The sequence below is a fragment of the Anomalospiza imberbis genome, chromosome 7 (assembly GCF_031753505.1).
Source record: "Anomalospiza imberbis isolate Cuckoo-Finch-1a 21T00152 chromosome 7, ASM3175350v1, whole genome shotgun sequence".
In the NCBI taxonomy this organism is placed as follows: domain Eukaryota; kingdom Metazoa; phylum Chordata; class Aves; order Passeriformes; family Viduidae; genus Anomalospiza; species Anomalospiza imberbis.
This window is the reverse complement of record NC_089687.1, coordinates 19762695-19776778: the sequence shown is the minus strand read 5'-3', so window position 1 is coordinate 19776778 and position 14084 is coordinate 19762695. Positions and strand designations below refer to the sequence as shown.

General features: G+C 36.0%; 1 protein-coding gene across 5 annotated transcripts in view; it reads right to left on the bottom strand.

Annotated features, from left to right (window-relative positions):
- UBR3 (ubiquitin protein ligase E3 component n-recognin 3) overlaps nt 1-14084 on the bottom strand; it is an 80504-nt gene that overhangs the window by 54219 nt on the left and 12201 nt on the right. For all 5 annotated transcript variants that reach the window (XM_068195810.1, XM_068195811.1, XM_068195812.1 and 2 more), the window contains exons 2-7: nt 13140-13279; nt 12593-12751; nt 11450-11593; nt 10799-10848; nt 8185-8251; nt 4251-4381 (exon numbers count right to left, since the gene is read on the bottom strand). In XM_068195810.1, coding sequence (XP_068051911.1) covers nt 4251-4381; nt 8185-8251; nt 10799-10848; nt 11450-11593; nt 12593-12751; nt 13140-13279 — 691 coding nt within the window. The remainder of the gene's footprint in view (nt 1-4250; nt 4382-8184; nt 8252-10798; nt 10849-11449; nt 11594-12592; nt 12752-13139; nt 13280-14084) is intronic.

Below are 14084 nucleotides of genomic sequence, written 5' to 3'. Positions count from 1 at the left end.
CACCAGACTGTACACAGATCACCACTTTATTTGATCTGCCTTAGATTCAGTGCTTCCATAATTTTATTATGGCACTACCATGTTATTATCACCTAAAAAATACTTCCAAAACCATGATGACATAATTGTGCTGTTAGGTACAGAAACTGCTTCTCCCAGCAAATACCCGCAAAGATAAAGTTGCTGATGCAAGAAACTGAACCAGGGTGAGAATGGGGATATCACTGCAGGAAACACTGCAAGAATACCTAACCTGCCTTCCTACACCTGGTCCACAGTGATGGAAACCTGTACAATAACTGAAGGTATGTTCCACATATAGCACCCAACAATGGGAACTGTTCTCAGCTAAAGTGGTTTTGGCACAATGTATTCTCAATACAAAGCAAAGTTAATACAATACCATTCTGGTATTATAGATATTCCCATCACATAATTTCCTTTAAGTTAAAGGCTTGAAACAATTTTCATCACTGGCATTAGCACTTATCATCAAGACATTCACACTAATGTTAATTACACCCTAATTCACATTAAGCCTCAGACAGAAATTACGTAGCAGGTATTTTAAGAAGTTAGTATATTAACGCTGCTAGTAAACAAGTATACTTTATTTATATATTACTTCTTCACACTGTATTATGTTTAAATAGGAATTTTGGGTTCTGTGATGAAGAAACTGTTTTAATTGTTTTACACAGCACACTCAATTCAAGTTGACTGCAAAAACAAGGTCCTTCTCTAAGGACAAATTTTGGATTTTTTTTTTTTTCTTTAGTTTATATTGGCATACATCAAAATTTTTGTGCCTCAATCATTTACAAGAATGAACTTCTGAAAGTAATGTAAATTTGCCCTCACTACAGTATAATGGTAGAGACTCTGGAAAACACTTAACTAAAGGAAAGACAGAAGTTTTACTCCTACATTCACTAGAAAGTTAAACAAACAAATAAAACCCTTTCCAATTTTGAGAGGAAGAAACGAAACTCATTCCAGAAGTTCAGAAGCTGACTGCAGTAAACTGCAGTCAGTACATAAAACCAGCCATAGTAGGCCAAATCAGTCCATCCACACATCCTTTCTTTCAGTGGCCAAAGCAAAGTAGACAAATAAGGAAAAATATAGAATGCAGACGGAATGCAATTTCTGTCATAACACATTTCCAAATACTCAGCTTCCAACCTTCTGCAAGAAATGGTTCCTAAGACAGACATGCTTTCTGTGCATCTAATTGTCTTCACTGACTTACTCTCTACGATCTTGAGCAGTTTTAAATTTGTACCTATGGAAAAACAAAGTTAATTTTTACAGCTAGCTTTTCCTCTTGGTGACCACTCAACTTCAATCCCAGAACTCTCTGGAGACTAACATCAACCCCATGCTCCAGTTAGAACATACATCTCCCATGTTTATATTCTCAATGCCAAGATCAAAGTATTTCTGCCGGCTGAATGCTGCACTAAAATTAAGGTTCCAGTAGAAAAACTGTTCTACAGAATTTGTAGAACAGCATATCCAGGGGTTAGTAAAGTCCTATTGCTCTAATAGCTGCCCCAAGGGTCACTATGGGAGGTGCCTGACACGGCACAGCATTTCTGTTAATTATGTTTGTTGATTCATGATGTCCACCAGATGCTTTTGCATTTTTCAGCAAGATTTCAGCAAGGCTCTGCTCTTGGATGATTTACACTCTTCCACCATCTTCCTGTTTACTGGCAACACATTCTTTGTCTTCTCCTTGGTCACATGAAAGTCTCTTTCTTGGGCCGTTTGTTTTTCCTTTTGTCCACACCATAACACCTTTAATTTCTTGGAAGCTTCAATAAATTTTTCTTCACTTGTAAGTCTTCCAAGCTTCTTATGTCGGAGAGTGATGGAAGGAATGCCTCAAGCACAAATCTGTAAGGCAAAGACCACACTTTTGGTTGCGCTATCTCCCTCATTTGCCAAAGTGGGGAGAGAGGGAAGAGCTGGTTGACCCAGGGTTTTAGCCCACCCCTTTCAACACCTCTTTTCAGTACTGGGAATCCTTAAAGGAAAGTTTGTTTTCCTATAAAAAAAAATAAAAATCTGTGTAACTTGAGATTGCTAGTGCTTCAGTGACTGCCACACAGGGCAATGATGGATTCTCATATGCTTATGCTGGAGGTCAGAGATTTCAACAATTTCAAAGCATATACAGATAGCCAGCTCTGTGCTCTGTGTCCAGCTAGCTCCCTCAGTTTATCAGGAATCCAACCTAGCAGAATTCTGCTGATTTAATGAGCTAAATCACCTCACAAAGAATCAGATAAATTGTGCAACAGCAGATAGAGAAAAAATTAGAACAGTACATGCAGTGTAGATGAGAGAAAGAAGCAGAAAGCTGCGAGACCATTTGGAACGTTTTAAATCCCTAGAGGTATTCCTGTTGCTTGAGAATGCGGTATGATTAATCAGCAAACAAGCTTTTCTTTCAAAAAAGCTAAATGAAAAACAAGATAAAACATTTTTCTAACTCATCCCTAAATGCTATGTTCTCTCTTTTCCATGTAAAAGGCACAGCCACTCCTTGTAAATTAACCATAGGCCTCATAAACATGTTCAAAATTCATGCAGCACTGACAGTTTTGCAACAAAGCAAAGGTATCTCGCAAAAAATTGTTTACTGCCTCCCTAATACTGCTATGTGATGTATTTCCTGCTCTGAGATTCCTTACTACTTAAAAATGCCATTTGGACAATTACAACAATTAAACACAGATTCTAAAAAAATTTGAACACTTGGTGTTTATGCTTCTACTAAAGCTTTAACATAGGAATTAACTGTTTAATGAAAAACAGTACGAAATTGGTAACAAAAAACCAACCAACCAAAAAAGTTTATAAAAACGTTTCAATCTGAGCATGCAGTATTGGTGGGTAGAAAATAGACTATTTCCAGTTAAAGGTGGCAATCGTTAGAGAGACCAATTACACCACGATCTCCATTCTGAGTGAAGAAAGATAGCGAATAAAGAAAGTCACTCAAGACTATGGCTCATTGTTAAAGGAAGAAAGATCCCACAATCATTACAAGTTGATGTTATTACATGGTACAGTTGTAAGAGAAACACAGGAACACTTACCAGATTCTTCCGCATGCTGCTAGCAGCTGGGTGTTTTTACAGGCAGGAATTTAGCTGGCAATGGACCAGGAGAACTGGATGTCCATGTGTGTGTTGAATTATCAAGAAGAACTCAAGCTTCATAGCAATGGATCATCAGTTAAGAAGTCCTAATGTCTCCTCATGTATTAGCTGAATCTAAGACCAAGACGAAGCTATGCTGGTATCCCAAATCAAAATGGTATCTTGAGATGGACACAGTAGTGCTCAAGGCCCATATCTTGTCTTTTTCTTCCTTGCAAGTTATCTTCATGTCCTTTGTTTTGATGCAGCAAGGTTTTAAGGGGGTACAAATACAGGATTGTCCCATTATAAACAGACATTTTGGAAGAAATCTGCATGCCTGGACTTCAAAATTTCTTGATTTTTTCCTCCCAGCAGGCATGGAGAACGTCCAAAATATTTGCATGGCTCAAGGGTATGACATGATCAGAGCAAAATGTTAAGCCTGATTGCTATGTATACTAGGTCTTGGGAACATGTGAAGCAAACAACCAAACCTGGCTGCACACCAAGATTTAAAACAGGAAGATGACATCCAGTCTCCACAACTCTGGGCCAGGAGATACTTCACAGGAACAACTGCAAAACTCTGTAAGGAAGCACCTGGAAGGCTGCCAAAACCACCTAGGACATAGCTACAGCAAGAACACTCACACTGTAATGGCCTATATAGAAAAACCACTGCCTACTACAATAACTGAAACAGGAATGAAATCACTGCAATTATTCCCTAGTCATACCACGCTACAGAATCATACAGTGATGATCCACATGTTTTAAGTGATAAAAAACAATCTACAAAATAAAATAAAATGAAACAAAATCCAACAGATGCAAACAGACAAAAAGGAAAATAAACTATGAAATCAAAATTAATACTGCTGCTCCAGATTTATCCATCTTGTTTTGTCCATGTTGCTTTCCAAATACTAAACACAGGAATTTCTTATAAAATACTCAAAACAAGGTAAAAGATCTGCATTATTTTACTGCTTATTATTCAAACATAAGCATACATGGTGTCATGCAAGGAATAATACAAACAAAGTATGTGAATATAAAAAGATACTTAGGTTTGAATGAAGTAAGGCCAAGTACCTTATAATCTTGATCTGGTAGCATGTTGAGTAAGAAAGTCACCATCTTCTGTGGAAACTCGTATTTTATTGTCCAAAATAATAATTCTTCTAGAAAACATTTATGCTTCAAAACATCCATGATAGACTGATCTGCATAAAAAGTCAAAGCAGGGCATGTGTAATGCAGTAAGTGTTAAAACTAAGAACAATAACAGTGTGGTTGTACATATAAAAATTCAGGAACAAAAATTTTTTAAAAATCCTAGCGCATTCTGTAAATAATTTCTTTTTAAACACTGGGAAAATGAAGATCACAAATACTGCAGAGTGTCAGAGCCTGTAACTATAAAAAGAACCTCCCAGAGAAGCCAGTGAAAGTTTTCAGTACAATTCTACCACAGAGTACAATCTTCATTGATTGCATTGAATCACATCACCTTACCGTAATAGCTGCACTGATTATAATGCATGACAGCAAACTGCACAGTATTTACACAGCTACTTAACCAAGGGAAACACTGCAGACTACTACCTAACCAAAGTTAAAATACCAAAACAACAAAATACAATTCCTGATTAAGTGATGAATTCTATTACCTAAACAACACTTGACCAAGGTCTAAACAAAAGAAATAGAAGCAATAATCTACCCTTTATTCTTACTTTCAAGCAATACATGCACTGATTGGCCAACCACTAAGTTGTTTGCTGAGGTTTTTTAATACAAAAATTACCATAACCAGATAGTAGGAGGCACTAGCTCTTGATGGTAGCAGGAGAAACAGTCTCATCTTTCCCCTTTCCTGTCCATTCACTCTGCCCCTTTACTCATACTGATAGTAGATCCCTGTGGGGGACCTACATAGGAATCAAGTCCAGGATCTTTCCATTTTGTCAGCTGTGTTTCCAAGCAGATCAGTTTCCTGACTGCAAAGCTGCAAACTGACCTTTGCTAGAAAAAACTGTTCATGAAATGATCACTTGATAGATCATAAATCATATTAACTCTGTTTTTAAAAAAAATAAAATATAAAGACTCTTCATCACCATTTTTCAATAGGTTGATTATTTATGCTTTACAACTACAACAGGTTGTGTTCTCTCCCATAACATAGGAGGACTAAAGAAGAAAGTAGTAATATTACTATTTCTCCATACCTAGAAATCAACTACACCTGAGGATATATAACTCCACAGAAAATCACATATTCCAACAGGAGTGCAGGAAGTGCTCCCATCTGCACACATCCAAAAACATTTACACTGAAAATCATTTGGCCTTGAAGACTCAAATCTTCACTGAAGTGTGGCAGCTTTAGAGACTGCATTGGATAGCTTTGTGCCTATTCTAAACAAGACAGACATTTGTGCACTTCGTAAGCAGAATTACCTCAAATTTCCACCATTATCAAACGTCAGAATTCTCCTCATTCCCCTCCTTGCCAGAGTTAGTGGCAAGTAACCAGTTTTCCCAGACTGAAATTTTAGGGTTCTCCTCAAGACTCAAGCAAGTCACAAAAAAAAAAAAAAAGTTTTATTCAATATATTTGACAAGCATTGATATAAAACACTACCTTCACAGAATAATAAAATATATCAAAATATTATAATATTTTGTGATATTAATTAATATTTAACTATTTTGTAAGGTATTACACATCACCTACAGCAACAAACATACGATACTCATTTATGTTCTCTTCCTCTTGTTATGAAATTGCATGTGTGATTTGACTGTCCATGAAAGCTTGGTAACTATGCAAGGCTGAAGTCCTCTGTCCACAGAACAGAGAACACAAGTTTAGGTACATGCTAAATGCTTCTTAGGGAGCACACCACACATGGAGACGACACAACACTATCTGTCACTGAGTGTGCAGCTTTCTCTGACACACGGCATAGCTGAACAGTGCATATCCAATACTTCATGCAGCAGTTTCAGGCAGGGACACAACAATACATATCTGCTTACACCTGCTATATAATTTGAGTAGGCAGAATGCTCTTACCAAGCCTGGAAAATTTGTCAAGAACACTGAGACTAATGTTCCCACTCTTCTGAAAAGCATCACCAGATTTTAAATTTCTCAAAAAAAAAACCAAAAAACCAGTGCCTCTGGGTTTAAAAAAAATCTGGTATCTCAGATGGATGTGGGATGAGGTTTTAAAACAGAGTAAAAAAAAAAAAATTCTCAGCACTCAGTCCCATACCTGTATGAGAGAATGCCAGCTTAAAAACTGTACTTTCTTTAAAGTATATTTTTTTCTTTCTTTGCCACAAAATACCTCACAGAGTGTTTTAAATATCTCTCTGAATATAAGACTTAGCATTCCAATATACTCCCAGTTATATAACCATGAATGAAGACAGTACTACTGCAGAGCTAGGATGAGACAGGGAGTCTGCTTATATGGAAAAGGTAAATCTGTTTTTATTCAATACTCAGTTTTCCAAAATTTTCTTTTCATACTCTTATTTTATACCCTATTGGACATAAAATATGAATACTGAAAACTTCAGAAAACTATTTGATATTTAATAAAAACAGATACTTACCCTTCCCCCATTGGCAGATTCCCTCCTCTGGGGCAGATATTAGGAGCTATCAACATCATGATCATAGGCCATGTTGGGATGCCTCAGAGGGGGAAGACTACAATCCTGGGGGAAAATGAAATGTTGAATTCAAGTATCACTTATCCTGAAATGGAAGCTTCTAAATCTGGGCTTCCTCCCTGCCTCTTCCCCTAATTAGTTATTATGTATCAGAACAGCAGCATTTTTTTCTTGTGTTACCTGACTCTTAACATCTTCTACACGAGCTAACAGCCTCTTAAATCCAAGTTTAAGAGAACTTTCCTTGGATGCCTCTATGTTTCCTGCATTTCTCCAAAACTACTGCCTCTTCCACATCTCTACCACAATCTTTCTCACACAATTTTTACGATCACCTCTAAACAACACTGTTGCCAGAATATTTAGCTCTCTGCTTTTTCAGCTTCCTCAACATTTTTCCTTCAATCTGGAAACACTAGAAACAATCAATCAATCTTACTTTCCCATACTCCTCACATCATACTATTTCATTGATTCATGAACCTCTGCATTTAAAACTCAGGCTCCAAACCTTCATTCCAGAGACCTTCCAGAAACTTTACTCCAACTTTTACTAAAATTCCACTACTCAAATATTCTTTTCTCAAGGCTTGCAATTCTTTGCACTTCCTATGTCAGTATCCTCACACTCATGAAAAAAAACCACAACCAAAAAATCTTCTTTATTTAACAATAGTATTTAAATATTATTAAATACTTTTTAGCACAGAAACATGTCAAGCACAAGATAGAACTACCTTGCCTAATCTATGGTTATTCTTGAATTAAAACTTGCACTGACCTCAATGTGAATGTTACTCGTGTTGGACTAGAAACTGCAAAAGGGACTAATTTCAAGCTAGAAAAATAATGGAGTGGTTTCAAGAGAGACTTAATTCAAGTACTTTATCTTAAACATTATTACAAAAAGACCAACCAGGGCCAGAGAAAACCATTCTTGCCTGGCTGCAAACACAATCATACTGTACAGTGGCACAATAAAAAAAAAATTGTTAAGAACAAATACATCAAACACCTGTTTTGTAAAGCTATATTGCAGCCTTGATAGGCACACTGTGAAAACTGAATGAATCACATTCATTCAGTTACAACACAGCTTACAACACAGAGATGACAAAATGGTGAAGCAGAGTCCCAGACAGTGGTACTCACTCAAGGGAAATCTAACCTGCCAATTACCACATTTTCACTTGCTACTCATTTTTAGACTTTGCTATGTTTAATACCTGTCACATGCAGCACTACAGTGCTTGGGAAGTGAACTGAATATCCCTGGATATTTTTAAGACAGACATAAAGCAAACATGATAAACTGAAATCAGTACTTTATAAATACCTTTGGTGGTGCTGCTTAGTTTCACTCGCTTGCGCTTTCCCACACCTTGGCTACCATCCTGGTCCTCCTGGGGTAGAGGAAGAGTTTTAAAAATTGACAATCATATACTTAGAACCTTACCGCCAAGAGATGGTGTGCTCTCAAAATTCTGGTTTAACTACCAAATGAAAACACAGAAGCCTTCAATATATTCTTACAAGAAAAACAAGTTTACTCCTTACAGGAATCATGCATTGTGTGTAACTCTTTAGAGAAAAACATAACTTTTAAAATTCTTTTTCCCCGTACAGGCAGCGTTATCATCCACATTTATTTCATTTATTTTGTAAGGTTAGTTGCTTTGATTTCTAAAACTGGTTGCTACAAAAATTTAACACTACAAAATTTCTAACCTTTGCACAGCTAAGAATTTACCTTATCCACTTGTAGGGTTTGCCAGGTTTTGCTTCAGAGAAAAAATATCAGCCAACATATTGTATATCAAAGTTGGCAGCATATATAATTACCTACATACTTTCTAATCATTATAAACTTTTGATGTAGGAATTAAGTATTTTTGGCACCTTTAAGAGGCCGATTCTAACTGCTTCTTCCCTACAGACTAACAGAAACATTTTACTCAGGCACTTGTCATCCAAAGCTTTCAAGGTACTCCACAAACTAAACAGCAAAGGTTCCAAAATGTAATACAAGTTAAAAACATTTCCACCACCACTTCACAAAATGTAACACTGCATCTTAAAAAAGCATGTGACATTACAGGAGTATATTAAATGTTGCATGGATCTTTGCCAACACTGGTAGCCCTAATGAAACCAGAAATAAAGATTCTTACTGGAACTAATAAAATGAGATATAATTAATGCAGATATCCACTGTTAAAAATAAGTACTCAATATCCTTATCTTCTAAGCAAATGCCATATTTTACTTCGAAACTTCTCTGGAATGATAAAGAACCTGAACCTCAAGAAGTTACTATCCTTCCTTGAGGAGGAAGAAGATTGTTCACACTTTATATCTAAAGACTGACCACAAGTATGGTGGCAATGAAAGGTCTGATTTTGTCTACCCTTTCATTTCCTCCATCTGAAAATTCATTTTAAGATGGACACACATTTGAACACTTAGGCATCCTGTGGTCTTTGTGAACACAGGGTACCTTTGGCACTTCCATCAGGAATGAGTCAGTAAGTTCTCAGGATGCTGCAACTGCCCGGTCCCCAGTCAGAGGGGCCATGTATTCTCAAGAAAATATCTGCCTTGCTGGCATATTACTAAGAACTGCAGGACTCTGCAACTCAAGTCTCCTACCCTAAAAAAACCATCAGTAAAGAAAGGTAATTATTTATTTTATAATCTTTTTCTTAACCACGAGGTGCTTTACAAATACAAATTACTGAAAAGGAAGTTCACTCCTTTCATCCAAAAGTCAAAATAGACTGTGAAGGTGGAAAGCTGAAAGAGAAAAATAACACTCCTCTCCTCTGTACTCCCATGTGAATTACACAGGGCATTTAGTTTGTTTTTAGTATCTGATTATACTCTCTTAGAGCAGAGTAAAACTATGTTATAATTAAGAAATGTGACAAGAGTACATTTTTAACAGGATTTTCTTCCTCCAGTATTCAAAATGAATGTAGAAAGGTTAAAAATGTTCTTTCTTACCAAGATCTAATGGTAGCATTGTTTCACAGATGGAACACTAGATTACAAAATTTACATAGACAACAAATCAGAGCAGTACTTCAGCAGGGAACTAAACAGCTTGGAAAGTTTTCTACAGTTCAGCATTTAGGTTTACTTCTACAATAGCAGATGGTTCTAAGTAAAAAATTAATCTGAAGGATGGCTGTTATTTCTCATGTTTTCCTTTCTGCAAAAGGAGAAAAAAGGCCCTCTCTAAACCTGTCCTCCTATTTAAGATTTTATGTTCCAAGGAATCAAATAAAACACAGTCAATTAATGCTTTTGCCACACTGAGGGATTAATATTTTTATATGGGATATCTCTTTACATTATTTAAAATCTGTTATGTTACCCTACCAAAATGTCTGCTAAGGCTTACTAGTTGAAATTAGGTTTTAAATAGTTGAGAAAATTAATAAAGTTGCTCTACCAGAATTTAACTTTCTTCCACTTATTTATTAAAGCTCAACCTGAAATGAGATTCTCTCTTTTTTACTCCCACTCCATATGTTTGGTAAGTAAGGTCAAGTCTACACATGGGAATTTATCTACAGAGAAATTCACACTGCTGCTATCACCAGTTCAGCTGGATTCTCAAGCGCCAAAAACTGCTAACACCACTCATAGCAATACCTGCTCTAAGTTTGTTTTAATGAAGCCAAATTTACTTGATAGTGATTTCTGGAATACCTACACAGGTTTCTTCTCCATTACATACATAAATTAAATTAGCAAAACTTGGGATTAGTAAATCAAAGGCATGAGATCTATTCTTTTATACCTCCACTAGTCCTAATTACTAAAATTGGGATAATGTGCAGCAGATATAAGACGTAAGATTTGTGGGATTTTGTGGGATTTGGCTGCAAGCATTCTCTCCCTTCAATATTCTGTTGCAGTTCATTACAGTCTTTAAAAAGTCTCACCTCATCTGAGGAATCCCCTTGTCCTGATGTTGCCGTCCCACCTGCCAAACCTTTTGAAATAAAAGTTCACAGATTCTTTTCAAAAGTCTTATATTAAAAATACAGTATTTTAAGAAATTTAAGCCAGTATGAAATTGAACACTACATTAATTTTCTTTAAAAGATACACAGCAGTGGACTGAAGTTGGAGTAAGATTTCCAAGCAATACAAAACCAGGAATTTGCAAATACATGCCATTGGAGAACTTCAGTGAGCTGTGTTAACAAACATGCTTTCTGAAATTGAATAAAAAACTCTGATGGACTTCAGTGATCAAAAAAATAAAATCCACAGAACCTTTATAAGAAGAAGTGCTGTGGATTGATAATCACTTTGTTGCAGTCGAAAAATTCCACTATGAGCAATTACATCTTGCCTACTCAAATTCCACTAATATTATGACTGGGAAATGGTGCTTAGCATATTAACAACAAGAAGTTAGCATGCTTAGCTTTGTTGATAGAAGTAGGAGTCCTGTAATTTGGTAGTGCAATAAATAACAGGTAATTCTCTAAGTTTCATTAAGATTAGCTTTTCTTAAAAATAAACCCAAAGCAATTTATATAATACCCATCAATAATCAAGTCTTCTCTTAAAATATTTTTCCAAACCTTGAACAGATAATGTGCTAGTGCCAGCTCCCTGTTCCTGCACATTACATGCAATTTTATCCTCAGGAAATGCCAACCCAGAGCCTTTCAAAGCAATGAGGTACTTTTCATGACTTTTCTTTGCAGATGCATTCTCTCCAACACCTTGAATAAAGACATAAAACAGTATTAAAGCACAAAAGCAGCTCCTTGGTTCATATGCTTCACACTCTATGCAAGCAATCTAAAAAATGGCCCACAATGTTTTAATTTAATAACACATATTCTCCATTTCAAGAGTCCAGATAAGCATGTCTTGCTTTCCATTCCCTTTCTGTATTTCTGTATCAGAAAGTCCATCACATATAGGAAAGAGAAGTAATTAAATTACTCTCATTTGAATACAATAACAGGAGAGAAAAAGGAAGGAAAGAATAAAGAGAACTGCCCCTGAGGCAGCTTTACTAGGTATTCCTCCTTCCAAATAAAGATTTGGGGGTTGCCTGTTCTTTAACTGGCTGCTGCCCAAGCCAGTTATAGCAACTTAAAACTACAGTAATTACCATTTGCTCCATACCTATGCAAAGGACTCTTAATCACAAGAAGATAACATGGAGTTAATTTACTCTAGGGGTTTGGGGTTAGTTGTGACTGGCCAACATTTTCAGATTTATTGTGATTTGGTATAGGATTGAATAAATAATGAAGGGGTGGAGTGGGTAAAGTTTAAGAAAAAAAGATGAAAAAGGCTTTGCACAGAAATGCAGGACAGACAATGGCCTTTTGCCATTCTCTTCAGGTCTAACCTCAGTGAGAGCAGATCCCAAAATGAATAAGACATATTCCACTTCAAGTAACCTTGTTCTGACTAATTTGGAAGTACTAAGCTAGAATGTATTTCTTATAAAAACTTTTTTGAAAAGATGTTTATTTATACATTTATTTGGGACACAGATCAGATGTTTGCTGTTACAGGTCTTAATAACAAATGTTTCTAGTCACTCCTGAACCTCACCCTCCTATCAACGTAATAGCCTTAAAAATACACCTTTTTTTGTGTTTTGAGATGTCAGAAACATGCAGAAACTGGTGTTATAAACAAAACTTATGCCCTTAATTCTTCATAGTATGAAAATCTAATAATTAGAAATAACAAAAACATACCAGAGCTAAGATCTTTGTAGAACTGTTGGCTAGTTAAAACCTGGGTAAGAACTGATCTCATTGCGCCTCCCATTTTGGTCAAGTCTTCTAGGAAGGAAACATGAGGCTCCAAAACCTGCAGGATTTTATGAAGGTCCTTCTCTGATGGCAGATCAACAGCTGAAAACCACATAAGAATAACTTTTGGTATAGATGCAATATAATTCAGCCAAAACTGTCACAAGCAGAACAGTTACAACCACTGCAAATGAAAATAATTTATATATTCATAATGCTCTAAAATTCAGACATACCAATTTCAAACTATACCTCATTTCATTTTCTGGAAGAGCTCAGCACAATGCTAGCTAACCCTTAAAACATATTTAAGCATGCCAGCAGGTAACAAAATCAAACCTAGTTAGGCTGTAATTTTGTTAGGAAGAGAGGTACAAAATACAATGACATAAACTATGGATAGCATTCACATACTGTGTCTTCATAGACTGCAAAGCAAGAGCTAACAGCATGGTAAAATATGCTAGATACATGCAAATTCAAAACATACCAGGCTCATTATATCCCTCTCTTAAATGCTGAATCAGACTAAAGATGAACTGTGGAAGAACTAATTCTGACATCATCAACAAGTCTTTCGGAACACATGGAACATTTGAATTTGATTTAATCCGGTGTCTTTTACAAAACCTATAAAACAGATGAGAAAAATGTTAGCCAAGCACAGCTCAGCAGTGTTAACATATACTAAGAAAAGCATTCCTTTTTCTATTTTTCAGAGAGTAGATGCCTTTACATTAAAGGTGGTATGGAAATGGTATTCTGAAATTCCAACTACTCTGTTCAAGCCCATTCTGATTCTGAGGCCAGAGAATTATAAAGCTGCCAATTTTTTTTCTGCTGCTCAAAGTTCACATATCTAACATCTCAGCTTCTTCCCATACATATCAGAAGTATCTTGCATTAAACAATTAGAAGAACACTGACGTTCTTCTCCTTTCTGTGATGTAATTAGAGGTTTGACTGATTTTTCAAGTCCCCGTTCAGACAATGACTTTTAAAAAGGTCTTCTGACAATAAAAACAACTTAAAAAGCCGTAAGACTTTGCAGGATCGGTGTGTATTTCAAATGTCCAGCAACTACAATTTACAAAATCCTTACAAAAATCTTTCATTTAAAAAGAAAAGAAAACATTTATTCTTTGGAAAATTCCTGCATGGTAGTAGCTGAGGCTTGGCTAATGCACAGTGACGTGATGTTGAGCCAAACCCCATTAGAGCAGACAGAATGATTTCCTACTCACTTAACATGAGCCTGACTCAAGAGACACTGAATACTTTTCAACTTCCAAGCTATTTTTAGAAAGGACATATACCAACATCAAAGAGTTGTTTACCCACATCAAAAACCACACTAAACAAAGAATAGTCTAAAAATACGTCATGCAAGAATAAACTTTCACTGAAAAGATTCACTAGATTTTACTAATAATTT